This window comes from Trichechus manatus, unplaced genomic scaffold (genome assembly GCF_000243295.1).
Source record: "Trichechus manatus latirostris isolate Lorelei unplaced genomic scaffold, TriManLat1.0 scaffold00029, whole genome shotgun sequence".
NCBI classification, from domain to species: Eukaryota; Metazoa; Chordata; class Mammalia; order Sirenia; family Trichechidae; genus Trichechus; species Trichechus manatus.
Genome location: NW_004443965.1, coordinates 22,958,566 through 22,977,913, shown reverse-complemented (window position 1 = coordinate 22,977,913; position 19,348 = coordinate 22,958,566). Strand labels below are relative to the sequence as shown.

Below are 19,348 nucleotides of genomic sequence, written 5' to 3'. Positions count from 1 at the left end.
TTAGAATTACCAGAGGCAGAATACAAAAGATTAATATACAGAAGTCTTCGAGAAATTAGGAAGGAAATTAATCAAAATGCAGAACACGCAATAGAGGAAATTAAAAAGATTAGACAAGAGCATAATGACAAATTTAACAGGCTGCAAGAATCCACAGAGAGACAGCAATCAGAAATCCACAAGATTAACACTAAAATTTCAGAGTTAGACAACGCAGTAGAAAGTCATAGGAGTAGAATTGAGGCAATGGAAGTCAGAATTGGTGAGATTGAAGACAAAGCACTTAACACCATCTTATTTGAGGAAAAATCAGATAAAAGGATCAAACAAAATTAAGAAACCCTAAGAATTATGTGGGCTCTATATGAGTGATTGGAGTACCAGAACACAGAGGGAATAACCGAAAATACAGAGAGAACTGTTCAAGATTTGTTGGCAGAAAACTTCCCTTATATTGTGAAAGATGACAAGATATCTATCCGAGACGCTCATCGAACCCCACATACGGTAGATCCCAAAAGAAAGTCACCAAGACATATTATAATCAAACTTGCCGAACCAAAGATAAAGAGAGAATTTTAAGAGCGGCTAGGGATGAAAGAAAAGTCATCTACAAAGGAGAGTCAATAAGAATAAGCTTGGACTACTCAGCAGAAACCATGCAGGCAAGAAGGCAATGGGATGACATATATAAAGCCTTGAAGGAAAAAAACTGCCAGCCAAGAATTATATATCCAGCAAAACTGTTTCTCAAATATGATGGCAAAATTAGGGCATTTCCAGATAAACAGAAGTTTAGGGAATTTACAGAAACCAAACCAAAATTACAAAGAATACTAAAGGGAGTCCTCTGGTTAGAAAATTAGTAACATCAGATAACAACCCAAGACTAGAACACAGGACAGAGCAACCAGATATCAACCCAGATAGGGAAGTCACAAAAATAAATCAAAGCTAAAACACTGAAAATAGGGAAACAGAAATCAATACATAAAAGATGACAACATTAAAACAAAAAAGAGGGACTTAAAAAACGTAGACATAGATTTTTCATATGGAGAGGAAATCAAGGCGATAAAAAGAAATAAAAGACTGGTATAAACGTAGAAAAATAGTGGTAAATATGAAGGTAACCACAAAGGAAACTAACAATCCTACAAATCAAAATAAAAAACTAGAAAAATATAAAGACTCAGCAAACAGAAAATTAACAACAATGAAAAGAAAGTACATAAAGAAATCCAGGCACAGCTTAGCTGAGTCCTCTGACTCAGGGTCTCTCTCTCACAAGGCTGCAATCAAAGTATTGGCTATACCTGCAGTCACTTGCACAAGAAGTATCTTCTTACAAGATCACTCACATTGCTGTTGGTAGCCTTCAGGTCCTAGCTGGCTGCTGGAAGAGACAACATGGCAGCTGGCTTCCCTCAAAGCAAATGAGGGAGAACGTGAGAAGGCAAACAAAATGGAAGCCAGAGTCTTTTTGTAACCTAATCTTGAAAGTGATAGCCCATAACTTTTGCTGTATTCTATTTGTTAAAAGTGTGTCACTAGGTCCAGCCCACACTCAAGGAGAGGGGATTACACAAGGGCATCTATATTAGGAGGTGGAGATCATTTTAGATGCCGTCAATCACAGAAAGGAAGAGCCAAAACTGTTGTTATTTGTAGATTATATGGTAAATGTAGAAAATCCAAAAACGTGCCACTAAATTCACACTAAACAAGAGTTAGTAAGAAAGTCTAGCAATGTTATTGGATACAAAAATCAATTTTATACTATATACAAGCAACAAAAAAAGTAATCTTTTAGATACCATTTACAATAGGATTAAACATCAAGGTATTTATCTGTTGAAAAATAACTGTTGAAGCTGTTAATAATTAACTTCAACAGTTAATGATTTAACTATTGAAGCAAAGGGATGGTTACCATTCTCTTTACTTTTGCATGTATTTGAAAATTTTAATATTAACATTAAAAAAAAACTGTCAAATACCTAGGAATAAAGTTAACCAAAAAATTGAAAAGCTTTACAGAGAGGTTTTTTTTGTTTTCCCCTCATTAATTCTAAATAAATGGAGGGATAAACCATGATCATGGGCTGGAAAACTTAATATTGCAAATATAGCAGTTCTCTCCAAATTGATTTACACATTCAGCACAACTAGAATCAAAATTTCAACAGGGTGTGTGTGTGTGTGTGTGTATGTGTGTGCGCACAAGCGTGTATGTGTGTAGCTTGACAAGCTGATTTTAAAATTTACACAAAAGTGCAAAATTGAAAAAGTATATGTTCAACCACATTAATAATCAAGGAAATGCAAAGTAAAACCATAATGAGATACCACTTATTATACACCCACCAGACTGACAGAAGTTCAACTCTGACTACCAATATTTTGGTAAGGATGTTAAGCAAAGGGAACTCTCATAGACTGCTAATGGAGTGTTAATTGGTACCACTTTGGAAAATTGTTTGAAATTATCTACTCACCAATTTCTCACTGAAGTGGTAATGATATTTTATGGCCTCTCTATAAATATATTTCATAAGAAAACAAGTAATCTTAAGGAAAAAGAAGAAAACCATCTCATACACTTCCAAAGATAAGCAATAGGAGAGGAGACTCTGGAAAGTAAACTCTACCTTGGAGGACAAACAACACAGAAGGTGACTTATTCTTTGCTCTAAACAGAATGCCAAGGCATAAGAATAAAACCTGAAACAGTAAAATCTCCCATTACATTATATGCTTATATATGTGGAAAGTAAAGTGATGCCTGAACCACTAGCAATACTTTTTTATCCCCTATTTTTAAATAAGCAAAATCTGAGTCAGCTGTAGGAGGCATGTTGTTACAAAAGAACAGAAGCAGATCCCAAGTGCAAGGAAAAATTAGTCCAGCAAGCCAATTAGTGAGTGTTACTTTTAGCTTTTTGGGTAATTGCTCTCAAAAGAAGCTATCCAGGTACTCCATAATCCAAGTGTACCACTATTTTGTAAAAGGGCAAGGCAAAGCAAGAGAAATCAACAAAGCACCTTCCAACACTCCAAATACAAAGGCCCGACTTTTTATTCTATTCTAGAAAGATCGACTAATGTGAGAACACTGGCAAAGGCACTGGAAGATGCTCTCTGACTTACCTGAATACATGCCAAAAAAAACCCTCAGATACCGAATTTAAAAAAGAACAAAAGTTTTATTTATTTACATTCCATTTACTTTCAAAAGGATGAAGACGCTGGGAAAAATACATTTTTAAAGGGAAATAGTCCCGTTTTACTTAATCCATCTGTGTTTTTCACACACACACAAATATATGTATATGTGTGTGTGTGTGACTTAGAGTAACAGCTCTAAGGGAACCCAAAGAATTTATCATCCAATTCATCTTTCCATCTTTAGCCAAGTCTGAAATAATACCACTGCAGGCAAGTAAAAATCTACTCCACTTACAGGTAAACACCAGTTAATGCTGGTGTTATGAAAGAATCAGCTTTAGTAAAATCTGTCAGAATAACCAACATATTTACATTAAACAAAAACAACAGCCATTCACAACACAGAACATTAAGAACCTTCAAGCAGCAGTGTAAAACAGAATTTACACAACAGAAATCACATTTGGCTATTAAGTCAATAGCATCACAGTAACAGTACCCAGTGTATTTCTTATTCAAGTATATACACTACTTTTAAGACTTGGTTACAGCAAAAACATCAGTAACAAGAATATACACACAATTACTTTTATTTTATTAAACACCATGAAAAACAGCAACAAATAAAAAGATGAAAATACATTACATTTAATTTTGTAGCAATTACAAACATGTTAACATTGCCACTATACATTTGACCCATAATTTTTAATTGATTTGTACGTTTTAAAAATAGCATTGCTTTATAAAAATACTGATAATGGCTAAACATATTTTAAAAGTTGATAATCTTTTATTTCAGTAGTTTATATTTTATGCTATTCTTTCTTCCATCAACACATCCATCACTCAAACAACAACAACAACAACAGAGGTCTCTACAGTCTGCAGAATTACATCCGAAAACTTCTAGTCCTTTGAAATGGTTGGAAAGGCTTTTTTAGTGCCCACATCAGCAGCTGTGGTCTTGGTTTGGGTTTTTCAGGAAACAGAAGTGTTTCACTTTCTGGTGTAGGAAATCGTTGTTGGTAGACTTCAGGATAGGATTTCTGAAACTGGAAAATGGTCCAAGAGAGTTAAAAAGACAGATAAGGGCCAATAAAATAGGGCAACCAAATTTTAAAATAAAATTTCTAATTTTCCCATACTTTCCTGATATTGTTCTAATGTTTATTGTTTTGCATCAGAAAATAGTATAAATAAGAACACACACACACACACAAACCAAACCTGTTGCTGTCAAGTTGATTTCGACTCAAAGCAACCCTATAGGACAGAGTAGAACCGCCCCATAGGGTTTCCAAGGAGCACCTTGTGGATTTGAACTGTTGACCTTTTGGTTAGCAGCCATAGCTCTTAACCACTATGCCACAGGATTTCCAATAGGAACACAGGTCACAATCAAATTCACTTCAACACAAACCCATTTCTTCTCTTAAATCATTTGATTCCACTTCCTATTGACCAAATTTATCTTCAATTTGATCCTATCTTTACATAAAGTTCACCTTTTAGGCATACTTCTTAAAATTTTCCCCTACTTCCAAATATAAATAGACCTCACCTTAAAAATCTTCACAAATAACTCTGACTTGAAAATAATTTACATTCTATACACTTAAGAAAAAATTAGGTCCAACTACAATTTCATCATCTCCCTGCTTCTCCAACTGAGCCCCACCAGCTTCTGCCCAGATGGAAGTGAGAACATTCTGATATACATTACTTTATGAAAAGCTTTAAGAGAGGCAATATGTGTTTCCTTCGATCCACACCACTAAACTCTTCTCCAAAATTACCCTGAGAAAAATACGATTGGGAGACCAAAACTCTGGTGCTCTCTGTATAAATAAATAAATATATGTGTGTATGTGTGTGTGTATGTGTGTGTGTGTGTGCGTGTGTGTATGTGTATGTGTGTGTGTGTGTGTGTGTATATATATATATATATATATATATATATATGATGTGATCATACATGATGTGATCAGGAATCCAGCTAGGTAGAATTCAGTCCTTAAAAACAAAACCATTTATCTGATCTTTGATCATTATATATATGATGTGATCATATATGATGTGATCAGGAATCCAGCTACGTAGAATTCAGTCCTTAAAAACAAAACCATTTATCTGATCTTTGATCAATATTTTGATTAAGAATAGTCAAAGTAAATTGATTTATTCTGAGTTGAAAACTATTCACTGAAACCCTACACTATGTTGCCTAATATAATAAGAACTAAAAACTTTTAGTGATGCCAAAGGTAAGAAACCAAAAACATAAGCAACAACAAGAAAAAAAGATAAATTAGACTTTATAAAAATTCAAAATGTTTGTGCATCAAAGGACATTATCAAGAAAGTGAAAAGCAATGTACAGAATGGGAGAAAATATTTGCAAGTCATATATCTTATAAGGATTTAATATTCAGAATATATAAAGAACTCCTACAACTCAACAACAAAAATACAAGCAACTCAAATTTAAAAATGGGTAAAGGACTGGAATAGAGAATTCTCTAAAGAAGATATACAAATGGCCAATGAACACATGAAAAGATGCTCAACATCATTAGTCATTACAGAAATGCACATCAAAACCACAGTGAGATACCATTTCACCCTCACTAAGATGGCTATTAAGAAAAAGAAAAAAAAAAAAAAAAAAAAAAAAAAATAACAAATATTGGCAAGGATGTGGAGAAATTGGAACCCTCGTGCATTGCTGGTGGGAATGTAAAATTCTGTAGGTGCTGTGGAAAACAGTTTGGCAGTTCCTCAAAAAGTTAAACATAGCATTACCATGTTGTTGTTGTTCTGTACCGTTGAGTCAATTCTACCCTACAGGACAGGGTAGAACTGCCCCATAGGGCTTCCTAGGCAGAAATCTTTATGGAAGCGGATTGCCAGGTCTTTTCTCCCATGGAGTACTTAACCACTGTGCCACCAGGGCTCCTTAGAACTACCATATGAGCCAGAAATTCCACTCTTAAGTATGTATCCAAAAGAACTGAAAGCAGGGACTCAAACAGACACTTCTACAGCATTATTGACAGAAGCTGAAAGCTGGAAAAAAAAACCTAAATGTCTAACAGATAAATGGATGAACAAAATACAGTATATGCAAAGAATGGAGTATTATTCAGCTATAAAGAGAAATGAAGTTCTGATATATGCCACCACACGGATGAACCTTGAAAATATTATGCTAAATAAAATGAACCAGACACAAAAGGACAAATATTGTATCATCATATTTATATGAAATTTGGAAACCCTGGTGGCGTAGTGGTTAAGTGGCTAAGTGTTGGGCTGCTAAGCAAAAGGTCGGCAGTTCGAATCCACCAGGCACTCCTTGGAAACTCTATGGGGTAGTTCTACTCTGCCTTACAGGGTCGCTATGAGTTGGAATCGACTTGATGGCAATGGGTTATTTAAAATAAGCAAATGCATAAAGACAGAAAGTAGATTAGTGGTGACTCTGGACTGGGGGGCTGTAGGGCAATGTGGAGTCATTGCTTAATGGGCACAGAGTTTCTGTTTGGAGCGATGAAAAAGTTTTGGAAATAGTTGTGATGGTTGTACAACATTGTGAACGTAATTAATGACATTGAACTATACACTTAACGTTAAAATGGCAAATTTTATGTTATATATATTTTACCACAAAGTTTAAACACATTTTTAAAATTTAAAAAATTTTTAAATCTTGTACATCTCAGAAGATTAAATTCTTATGAAATTAGCTCATTAAATAGAGAGGAAAAGGAAAAACCAACATAACAACAATAGGGCAGAGAAGAAATGACTTATAAAGGATATCCTCTTTTACCTGCTTCAGTTTTTTCTTCTTCTCTTTGCTAGAGAGTTTGGTGTCTGTTATGACTTCCTCCAACAAAGCTGCCAGAGGTTCCTGAGAGCCATATGCTCTTTGGTATTCAAATTCCTCTGGACTAATTTGACGGCAAAATGATGGGGTGGATAAAGTGATATCCATATCAGCTCCTGGGTATTTTATCTGAGGCAAGAGGATTAGTAGTGAAAGGAAACGGTGCATTTTCACATAAATTACTAAAAGTAGTTCAGATCAAACACCTGAATACCTCCAACAGGAATGTCAAGTCATTTCTCAATTTAACTGATAAAAAAAGTGTATATTGGAAAGTAAATTTCACAAAGATTACAAAAATTAGTTCAGATCAAACACCTGAATATTTCCAACAGGAATGTCACATCATTCCTCAATTTAACTGAGAAAAAACTCTATATTGGAAAGTAAAAGCATTTCCAAAACTTCAAAATAATATCACTTCAAGCTATAGTTTTATTATGAGACTTTTACCTTTTTAAACCCAATATCCATTTTAATAAACAAAAATTCTTATGTCCTCTTCTAATAACATCTGAAATTTGAACATAAGTTAAATATATTCACTAAAATAATTCAAAAGAGTTATACTGTTGAATATACATCGTGAAGCTATCCAGACTCCTTCCCATACCTGGAGAGTCTGATCCTCCCTCCCTTCGGGAAGGACAGAGGTACACAGCTAGCTAAGCTGTTATGTACAGACAGGTATTGCGATCAGCTTCAAACATGTTCATAGTGAGAATCAAGTAAAAACAACAAATTTGTAGACAAGGTATAAGGCAAAAGTGAGAAATAAAAGGAAAACATAAAAATCGAGACCTGAGAATAAATAAGCATCCATTAAAAATATTTAATTTCAGAGTCCAGGAGGTTCATGTTCTTAAAAATATAGCACCTAGGTGGTGTAAATGGTTAACATACTCAGCTGCTAACTGAAAAATTGGTGGTTTGGGTCCACCCAGAGGTGCCTCAGGAAAAAGGCCTGGCAATCTACTTCTAAAAAGTTAGCCATTGAAAATACTATGGAGTATACAGTTCTAGTCTGACACACATGGGGTCACCAGGAGTTGGAATCAACTTGACAGCAACTGGTTTGGTTACTATTCTGCTGAGATTTCCACTATTACATTCACTTTTTATTTTCCCAGAAGCCCCAGCTAAAAATAAATACATTGCTTAGAAGGTTATTACATTAAGCACATTCCATGCCTCAAACATCAGTTTACCAGATCAATTAGAGACAACCTAACAGAAACCAAGGAGCCCTGCTGGCGCAGTGGTTAAGTGCTCGGCTGCTAACTCAAAGGTCTACAGTTCAACCCACCAGCTCTGCAGGAGAAATATGTGGCTGTCTGCTTCTGTAAAGATTACCCAAAACCCTGCAGTCAAATCGACTCTGACTCCTAACTACCCTATAGGCCAGAGTAGAATTGCCCCAATAGGGTTTCCCAAGGCTGTAAAACTTTATGGAAGCAGGTTGCCACATCTTTCTCCCATGGAGCGGCTGGTGGGTTCGAACTGTCAACCTTTTGGTTAGCAGCTTAGCACTTAACCACTGCCCCACCAGGGCTCCTCCTCCATAAAGACTGCAGCCTTGGAAACCCTATGGGGCAGTTCTACTCTGGCCTATAGCATCATTATGAGTCGGATTCTACTCAACAGCAATGGGTTTTTTGTTTTTAACAGAGACCAGAGCTACAGTGAAAGAGGAATACATAGCACACTTCCCTTTTATTTGGAACAGAAAAGGGCCAGAATAAAGGCTGGGACCCAAGTAGTGTGAGATAGCCAAAAGCCTAGGGTGTGACAAAAACACCAGGCACCAGGGATTGAAAGGTGCAAATGGAAGAAGAGGGTTGCCAACAAGGGAAATAGAAGTCTGGTGCCAAAAATGTTGTCAACTTCATGATTTCGCCCAGGGTCATTCATGAAACTGCCCTAAGACAATTCACCAGAACAGTCAAAGTAACGCTGCATTTTCAGGGCAGCACTGCCTTGAATGGGATATGATTTAGGGGTTTAGTGTCTTATGTGAGAGAACAGAGATCCAAGGCTGTGAGTGCTGAAACTAACCGTAGTTTGGTTCTATGGAGTACTTTGAAGACAGAAAATACACTTGGGACAATAGAGAAGTTACTGCTTTTATTCAGTGTGTACCTCAGTGCCTCTTTACAAGATCATGCTTATCTGCAGTTAAATTAATCATCAACAGTTTAGCCTCTGATCTTCCACTGCCAGCAAAGTGTTCACAGGGCCAAGTTACTGAACACACGCCCGTGCTGTGTGAACACACAGACCTAGCAAGTATACAGAGCAACAGCATCACTGCGGAACTTCTACTTTCAGAGGTTCAGTGACGTACGTCTTTCTATTTTGTTCTGTTTTTTACTCTTTTTTTAATTTGGCCCACAGTAATATGGGGTGAAAAGTTTAAACTCAAATAAAACAATAGTTTAAGATTATACTCTTTATCCATTAAAATGGCAAAGTGATAATATCCAAAATAGGCAAAGGCGCAAAGCAATGAATACTTTCATATACCACTGATGGGAATGTAAATCAGAACAATCATCCTAAAGAGAAATATGGCAATATGTTATCAATATTCAATATGTGTTTATGCACTTTGACCAAGCAGTGCCACTCCCAGAAATCTATTCTAAGGAAACAAGCAGGAATCAGCCCCAAAATATTTAGCTATAAAAATATTTATTGTTACATTGCTTGTAAAACATTAAAAAAGGAAACAATCTAAATATCAACAAGAGAGTACCATTTAAATAAATTACGGTATATCCATGTTATGGAATACTATGTTGCCAACAATAATGAGGCTGTAGAATAATCTAACAATAATTATAATAACAAAAACAATGGCAGCTACTGTTTGAGGCTTTACTGTGCGACAAGCATTATTCTAAGCACTTTACATATATTAAGTCAGCCACTCCTTACAACAACCCTATGAAGTAGGTACTAGCTATTATTATTCCCATTTAAAGATGAAGAAAGAGACATGTTGAGGCAGATTTTGAAGCAAGGAGGCGCTGAGGCAGAGAGACATTATATAACTTGCCCAAGGTCACACAGCTTATAAAGGGCAGGTTGGGAATTCAAAAACAATTTAGCTCCAGAGTCTGTGCTCTTGGCCACTCTAGTGCCAATTAAGAATATGTAATGATGTGGAAAACCTTTCTCATTGTATGTTTCAGGAAGAGAAAACAAGTTACAAAGCAAAAAAGAAAAAATAAACGAAGAAGAAATAGACACAATATGTACACATAGAAAAAAAAACACCTGAAAGACTATAGTAATGACTATGAACATTTTATTAATGGCATTTTTTTGTGTGTATTTTTATATATTTTGAGTTTTCTTCATGTATTAGATTTATAGTTTAAAAAATAGAAAAAATATTTTAATTTTTAAATTATACACTGGAAACAATAACTGAACAGTTAATTACTTTAATAATACCTTATAAGACGTTTCACTGGTCCTTAACTGTAGAGCCTCAAAAAGTGCTTAAGAGGAAAGAGGTCCAATCATTCAGAAGAAGCTAAGCCTTCCTCTTGCCTCCCTTCACCAAAGATTTCTGCTCCCGTAGGCTTACAAACAAAGCTTGCTCTTGGGCCTACATGATAATAATATATTACATTGCTTTTGTGCTGCATTAATATAACAAGAATAATAATGACCTTTCAGAGAGAACCTGCCATATGTTAGAAATTTACCCTAGCATTACATTATAGTATTCCAACCTTCACAACAAGTTTATAAAGTAGGTATGGCCCATGTCAACACTTGAGGAAACTAAAACCCAGACAGGTGAAGGGACTTGCCCAGAGGCTAGAGAGCCAGGAGTACACCCAGGTCTTTATGGCTCTACAGATCATGTTCTTCTATCACATGCTTTATAGAAGCAGTATGGCATAGTAGTGATGAGCAATGACTCTGGAGGCTGACTTAATCAGTTTGAATATTGGTTCTGTGACCTTGGACAAGTTACTTATCTGTGTCTCAGCTTCCTTATCTAAAAAATGGGAACAGTAATAGTACCTAAAGATCCCTAGGAGGTGCAAATGGTTTGCTTTCAACTGCCAACCTAAAGGTTGGTGTTTCAAACCCACCCAGTGGTACTGCTAAAGAAAGGCCTGGCAATCTGCTTCCATTAAGATTACAGCCAAGAAAATCCTACAGAGGAGTTCTACTCTTTAACACACGGGGTTGCCATGAGTTGGAGTCGACTCAGCTGCAACTGACCATAACAGTAGGACCTACGTTACAGGTCTATTATCAATCAAGACATTTATTGCACATCAATCATTTCCACCAGCAACTATACAGGAGGTTTTAAACTAGCTCATTTAAGAAATTTGCAATCAAAAGTATGCAGCATTGATTGGCATAAACAAAACCAAACAGGCAAAGTTCCATAAATTTTTCAGTGGTAATAGTAAACATGTGGGTAGTGTTTACTATGTATCAGGCTCTGTTGTAAGCACTTCATACATACCATATTTCTACGCAAATAACACACGCCCTCTGAGTTTGTTTGCTGGTCACACCCTCCCACCACAAGGTATTTTCATAAGTGCGCTATGCTCAATTTTTTATACAGCAACATGTGGAAGAGGATTGGCATAGCCGCACTTGCGAGGGTGCCTTGTGGGGGGAGGGCACGGCCAGCAAACCACACAGAGGGCTCACGTTATTTGCATAAAAAAATGGTATTAACTCACTAATTCTCAAATCAAAAGTCCCAAGAAACCTTCCAAGGTAAGGTGACTTCCCACTACCAATTTTGTAAGACTGATAATATCCTCTCCTTTACCTGAACTCTTCGTAGGTGAGCTACACGTTCCTCTATAGAGGTCTGCAAGGCCACAGGAACTTTCAGAATCTCCTGGTAATTGTCCATGAGAAACGTCACCAACCTAGCAGCTAATAATTCATCCAAGTCTACGTCATCCTTGGAACACAAGATGCAGTGGGAAAATGTCTGAACCATCTAAAAAAAAGAAAAAATAGGATTTTTAAATATACACAGATGAGTTTTCTTTTCTGCTCTGAACTGTTGTTATTGTTAGGTGCCGTTGAGTCAAGACCAACTCATAGTGACCTTATGTACAACAGAACGAAACACTGCCCGATCCTGCACCATCCTCACAATTGTTATGCTTGAGCCCATTGTGACAGCTACTGTGTCAATCCATCTTGTTGAGGGTCTTCCTCTTTTTCGCTTACCCTCTACTTTACCAAGTATGATGTCCTTCTCCAAGGACTGATCCCTCCTGAAAACATGCCCAAAGCATGTGAGACATAGCGTCAACATCCTTGCTTCTAAGGAGCATTCTGGTTGTACCTCTTCCAAGACAGGTTTGTTCTTCTTTTGGCAGTCCGTGGTGTATTCAATATTCTTCGCCAAACACCACAATTCCAAGGTGTCAATTCTTCTTCAGTCTTCCTTATTCATTGTCCAGCTTTTGCATGCATACAAGGTGACTGAAAACACATGGCTTGGGTCCGGTGCACCTTAGTCTTGAGTGCAATCTAGTCTTCAAAAAGCACACTTGAATAGCCCAAGGCACAAGGTGCACATCCTGATACCTGGCCACCTCAGATGAGCTGACCTTCTCATGAACCAGCATGAACAAAACCTGTGCCTCACTTACGTTAAAGAGACCTAGCAGACAGGTGCTTGTCTGAGCAGCTCTTAAAGGAATCCTTTTTATGAGTAATTTTAAATATATGTATTAATAAGTTCTTAAAATTATGATGACCTCCATGACTTGGATCATAGATCACTTTTAAGTTCAAAGTACTTTATAGCCATTTAGTCAAATAAGATCCTAACTTCATTACTCATATTTAAAAAAAAAAAAAAACCACCTGATTGTATAGTCTGTATGCCTCACTGGTTACATTTTTTTCCTCATTATTACATTTTTTTTCCTCATTATTACATTTTTTTCCTCATTAACTGTTATTTCCTCTGAGAGTTTTCTCTAGGATTTTGGATGTACATTTGACAACAATCTTTGATCATAATCTTGAGAGTTTACAAGAAGTGCATTAAGTGATGAGATTCTCTTTATAATAAGCAGAAATATAAAATATATTGTAGAGGCTGCATAGAATTCATATTAACTATTCCATTCTTAATACTATCCCTTAGTTTGACTTTCTGTTTTTTGTTTTTCTTTTCCTTTTTCTGCTAATTTTATTGCTGACATACAGTGGAGGGGCAATTGATTAGAGAAAAGACACTATTAAGCTTCAGATGCTAACACAACAGATATTCAAAGATGAGCTAGTTTAACAACAGCTGAGGAGAATGTGAGGACTACAGAGGGCATCTCGATTCACAGGAGTCTGTTGTGCAACGGTTAACGTGCTCGGCTGCTAGCTAAAAGGTTGATGGTTCAAGTCCACCCAGAGGTGCCTCAGAAAAAAGACCCGGCAATCTACTTCCAAAAAATTGCCACTGAAAACCCTATGGAGCACAGTTCTAGTTTGACACACATGGGGTCACCATGAGTCAACGGCAACTGGTGATTACTATTATTATTATTACTAACAGAATGGATAGATAAAAATGTAGTTGCTCATTAGTCCAAAATTCCAGATCTAGTCAGTTACTAAAAATAGAAACAGCTACTTTATAGGGCAGGTAAAATATAATGAATGTGTCACGTGGAGGTGTTACTCTCTTATAACTCTGAGAATCTTGGTGGCTTTTAGGATTATTATTTAGTGTTTGGCTACAATCTCATCAAGCAGCAATATACTAAAAAAACAAAAAGCAAAACTGGGCTTTAGAGACCCACAAATGTAGGTAGAGAACTAGTGGAAAATATAAAATCTACCTTGATTTTTAATCCTCACTTATCCTGAATTACAAAAGTATATCAAATTACTAAATACTCTTGAGAAATAGTCTGTCTTGATGAAAAGATCTGAAGGTCTCATGTAAATTGGCAGAATGGTGTGGCTGCTCAGGATGTTGATGATTCCAAGAGGAAGGGGCCATTCCTTCTGCCCTAATACAGAAGACTGAAGGTTAGTAAGTGACAGACTTGAGATTAGAGCCTCATCTGTAGAATATTAGTCTTTGTCCTTTCCCCTCCAATGCTGTCTTTGGATGAGATTATACAGACAGTCACTAAGAGGTACTCCAAAAGTCACGTGTCATATTCCGATCTAAAAGATTCAAGGTGAGACAAAAAAAAAAAAGGCACAGCACACTCATCAGTATATCAGGAATCTCATCAGTATAGATGTAAGAATAGAATATACAGCATGAAGAGAATTTGAAATAAAGTCATGGCTTTTACTAAAGCAAAGTAAAAGACACGTATTTCTCTCTTGCTCCCTCACTCTTCTTCTCTCCCTCTCCTTGTCTCACCCTATCCTTATGGCTATGGTCAACCCTAAAAGGAAAACAGAATATAAGCTTATCATAGCTAAGAATAGATATGATAATTAAGACCAGCTGACACAAGTCAGCCACCTTAGTAAGTGTAGAAAAGTATTCACTTTCTTTTTTCTAAAATCCTTTGTTTAATATGGCCAGGGTCTTTGTAGTTCCTAGGGAACAAAAATCCTGGGGCACTGCATACTGGGCAAGCAAGATAGGTAGAAATATTCTGAGATGGATAAGTGGGTTTGCAATCTTATTTTAACACCTATAAGCATGAGATCATGTAATTATTCATATAATTTAATAAGACTTCATTACATTCACACACTACAGGTGACACTTTATCTTTACTCACATTTAAGTGTACAGAGAGACACATGGGCAGAGACTCTCCACCTGGTGACCATGGACCCCAGGGAATCTGTGAAATCCCTGAAATTGTATGCAAAATTTTGGACATGCATTTTGTTCTGGGGAGTAAGTGCAAAATTTTCACCAGCTTTTCAAAGAAATCCATTAGCACTCTCTGCCCATCCACCTACCCAAAAAGAAGTCATGAATCACTCTACTAGGGACTGAGTGACCCTCTGATCTTAGTCCATACTTCTGAAACTGGGCCCAGAGGATCACAGGGGTACACGGTGGTTTACCAGGACACACCAAGAACATACATTCCAGGGAAGCATCAATTTTGCTTCAAGACTTTTTTGGAGAGAAATTAGGAGATTTAACTAGTAAGTGACTCTAAACATAACCCTATTTTAAAACATACACTGACATATTACAAAGTGGAATTCAAAATGAGCATGTGTTTTTAAGCAAAACTGAGAAAACTTTGATAAATACCTTCATTCATGAGCCCTTAGACCCTAGTCCCAGGCTAAATGTTCTTTCTTTCCTCAAAGGTGTCTAGTCCAATGCTACATCTTATGTCTTCTCTAGTAGAGTGATTTCAATCCATTACATATGCTGCAGCTGTCCTACTGGTTATAGTAATAATGGCTTTGCAATGCTTTTTGTCCTGGAGTTGCAGAAAACATAGTGTTCTTGAGAAACCACTTATCCTTTCTGATCACCTTTTGTTCTCTCTGTGTTGACAGAAGGTATCAGTTTAAGAAGAGGTAAAATAGAATGCAGTAGTTCTCTACACTCAGAGTCTGCCCCCACTCACTCTTTTCTTTCCATTACGTTCTTTAAAACATGTACACCAAAAGCACAATACCAGTCTAGGTGAATTCCAAGCCATAGTTATTTAAGCAAGCCTGCCTCAAAATGTCTTCTGATTGCCCGAACAAAGTAACTTTATTGAATTTCATTCCAAAAATTCAAATCATGTTAGATGTTAGGAATTAACCTACCAGTGTTCGGGTGCCAACGCCATCACACAGTGGTGGCATCTCTTTGTTTAAACAGAGTCTTGCCATCATCCTCATCAACAGTTGTAACTTTCTCCTATTTTCAGGTGGCAGGAAGAGGCAGCAAATCTGAAATGCTTCAACAGCCATTTTCTCTTTCTGTAACAAACCTGATTTAGAAAAGAAGTTTATGTATTTTAAAATATATAACTTATATGACTCTGTTATGTTCACATTTGTAATAAATACTTATCACTAAAATTATGTAAAATATTTTCACATATTCAACTATATTTGGACCAATTGATTATAGACCCTCTGTCACTCAAAAATCAGCATATACAATAACAACAAAAAAATAAAAATCAAAAAATAAAAAAAAAAAACATAGAAAATATAAAACATCAACCAGGAATATAGAACAGATATAGTCATTTCTCACTCCCACGCCCCTGACAGACGAACTAGTTTTCATAGCATTCTTTCCCGGTGAACAGGAACAGTCAGGCTAACCCGATTCTTCCTTACTCAATACTCACACTATTATCAGGTCCAAGATAGTATGAGCAATAATACAAATGTGCCATTGCTGCTGCATTCTTCCCCTGGTGTTATTTTCTCACGATCAGCAGCGTCACCATCTCGCATGACTCTCACAATTTACATAACAATACTAAAGTTCCCAGAACCCAAAACCAAACCCGATGCCGTCGAGCCGATTTTGACTCATAACAACCCTGTACGACAGAGTAGAAATGGTCCATAGGATTTCCAAGGTGGATTCGAACTGCCAACCTTTTGGTTTGCAGCTGTAGCTCTTAACCACTACACTACCCACTGCAAAATGGATCTACTTCTTTTTAAGTAACACCCGTCAAATAACCCTTCCTTCTACATAGACTGTTTGTTCTAGCTAAGTGTACTAATTTTATCATGTTACACACCATCCACCTCACCTCGGGTATAATTTTACTAAAAATTAGGGTATTTTAATACTGTACTTTCCTCAGCTGTATTTGTCACACCCATATCCAAACCTTCTAATGAGGTGAAGCTGCTTCCACCAATTTACTTGCTCTATATCCAACTTTTTAAGTTCCCACTAGACTCACTTGAAGACAAAATCACCTTTTACTTCATTCAGTAAATATTTATTAACCATGTATGATATGCCAGGAGCTGTGCTATGTTCTGGAGATAAAAGATATGTCAGGTCCCTTCCTTTAAAAGGTTTACACACTGTGAGAAGAAGAGACCCATAAACAAATAAGTAGCAAAATGGAGAGGTGCCGCAGGAGATGTCTGTACGGGGCATATTAGGGAACCATAAATCATTCAATATGACTGAAGCACAGGCTGTGAGGGCGAGGACTTAGTAAAAACAAAGCTGGAATACTGGCAGAGCTGAGATATTAGAAGGCCTTGAATGGCATATTAAGGAGTTTGGGTTCGATCCCACAGGCAATATGGATGTGCATGGGAGGGACAAGGAGGTAAGAAGAGGGGTCTTTTATATACCAAGTTCTGATCCTAGATGTATTTCAGAAACTTACCTCTGATTGTCACCATTATCATCAATGCAGACTTGCTTTCAATTCTACATAATCAAATCCATGGAAAGAAAAAAGGTTTATGACCATATTTTAATTATTTTTGTCATTTAGTCAATAAAAAAAATATTTATTAAGCCCTGCCTATATTCCAAGAACTCATTTAGGAGAAGACGCGCAGTGGGGCGCAAACCAAAATCCCTGTCTGATCTCACAGACCTAACTTCCTGGCAGAAGCGTTAGATAATAAACAAACAGATATATACAATGATGTCAAGTGGAAAGATACTGTGAAAAACAATAAAGCAGGAAAGGAACTGGCGAGTGACAGGATGTGCTCAGGGAAACATCTCTAGAGTTTCAGGAGTGGCCTACCTCTGACATTTGAGTGCAGACCTGAAGGAAATGAGAGTAAGCCGTGGAAATATCAGAAAGAGGAACTTTCAAGACAGAGAAAATAGGAAGTACAAAGACAGTGAATTGGGAGCAAGCTTGGGGTCTTAGGAACAGCAATCAGGACAGTGTGAAAAGAGAGAAGTGTATAAGGGAAAGTAGGAAATGAGGTTAGAGAGGGAGCCAAGAACCAGATCCTGGTCAGAGCTTTGGGGGCCATTGTTAAGGATTTCACTATCAGTGACCTGAGAAGCCATTGGAGGTTTTGAGCAGGGGAGTCACTTGATCAGAATTATTTTTTATTCTGGCAGCTGTAAAGGGAATAGACTGTAAAGGGCTTACAGGACAGGGAATGGCCAGTTAGGGGGGTTACTGCAACAGCCGAAGGAAGGCACGATGATGTCTGTATGGGGTTGTAGCAGTTGCAATGGTAAGAACTAGTTAGATTCCAGATCTATTGCTCTACAAATTCTTCCACTTTTTCCATGGAGTCTTGTATCACCATAGTTCACAAATACCTCCTTTTTCCAAACTACTAAAAAACATTTGGAAAGTGAGATTTCAGTTAAATCGTAAGTAAAGAATAAGTCTCACATCTCCAAAAATGTCACAACTTCTTTTTTTAAGAACTCTGAGAGTTCCTGTTTCATGCATCAATAATAATTAACTGCTCTCTGGGTCACAGCTTTGGCACCAAGTTCAACCATGCTAGAAGCAAACCTTAACATATTACACGTTCATATACTGTTTTGTGAATAAGGCTATACATTAATTGAAAGCATAATGGATTTATTTTAGCAAATCATATATCCTAGTATAGTGTTAGACATACAGAATAAATATTCAAATGCCTGTTCATCAATAGACTATTACATGGCTATTAAAAGTGATAATTTTTAAAGTTATACATCAATATTTGTGATACAAGAAAAATACCACAATAATAAATTGTAAGTATACAGATTACAAAAACATGGTTTAAAAAAGGTATTAAAAGGAATATGCAAAGTAACAAAACAGAGGTAATGCTCTGGGGTCTAGTTTTAGACAACACATTCTTAGATATGACACCAAAAGAAAGAACAACAAAAGACAAAATATATAAATTTGGCTTTATCAAAATTAAAAACTTCTGTACAACAAAGTAGAGAGACGACGTAGAGACTGTGAGAAAATATTTGCAAACTACATATCTGATAAGGGTTTAATATCCAAAATATATAAAGAATTCCTACAATTCCACAACAAAAAGACAAACAACCCAATTAAAAACTAGACAAAGAACGTGATTAGACATTTCACAAAAGAGGATATACAAATGGCTAATAAGCACATAAAATGATGTTCAACACTATAATTGTTGTTGTTACATACCCTTGAGTTGGTTCCAACTGATTGCAATCGACCCTATATAAAACAGAACAAAAATACTGCCCTGTTCTGCTCCATCCTCACAACTGCTTCTATGTTTGAACCCACTGGTGCAGCCACTGTGTGAATCCATCTCATTGAGGGTCTTCCTCTCTTTTGCTGAACCTCTACTTTACCTAGTATGATGTCCTTCTCCAGGGACTGGTCCCTTCTG

General features: G+C 36.6%; 1 protein-coding gene across 2 annotated transcripts in view; it reads right to left on the bottom strand.

Moving 5' to 3' along the window:
• Window positions 1-3,303: 3,303 nt before the first annotated feature.
• DEPDC1B (DEP domain containing 1B) overlaps window positions 3,304-19,348 on the bottom strand; it is a 74,633-nt gene continuing 58,588 nt past the window's right edge. The window contains exons 7-10 of one of the 2 annotated variants that reach the window (XM_004374562.2): window positions 15,824-15,990; window positions 11,877-12,053; window positions 7,004-7,189; window positions 3,304-4,223 (exon numbers count right to left, since the gene is read on the bottom strand). In XM_004374562.2, coding sequence (XP_004374619.1) covers window positions 4,062-4,223; window positions 7,004-7,189; window positions 11,877-12,053; window positions 15,824-15,990 — 692 coding nt within the window. In that variant the 3' untranslated portion in view covers window positions 3,304-4,061. The remainder of the gene's footprint in view (window positions 4,224-7,003; window positions 7,190-11,876; window positions 12,054-15,823; window positions 15,991-19,348) is intronic. The other variant, XM_023729627.1, reaches the window with a different exon arrangement.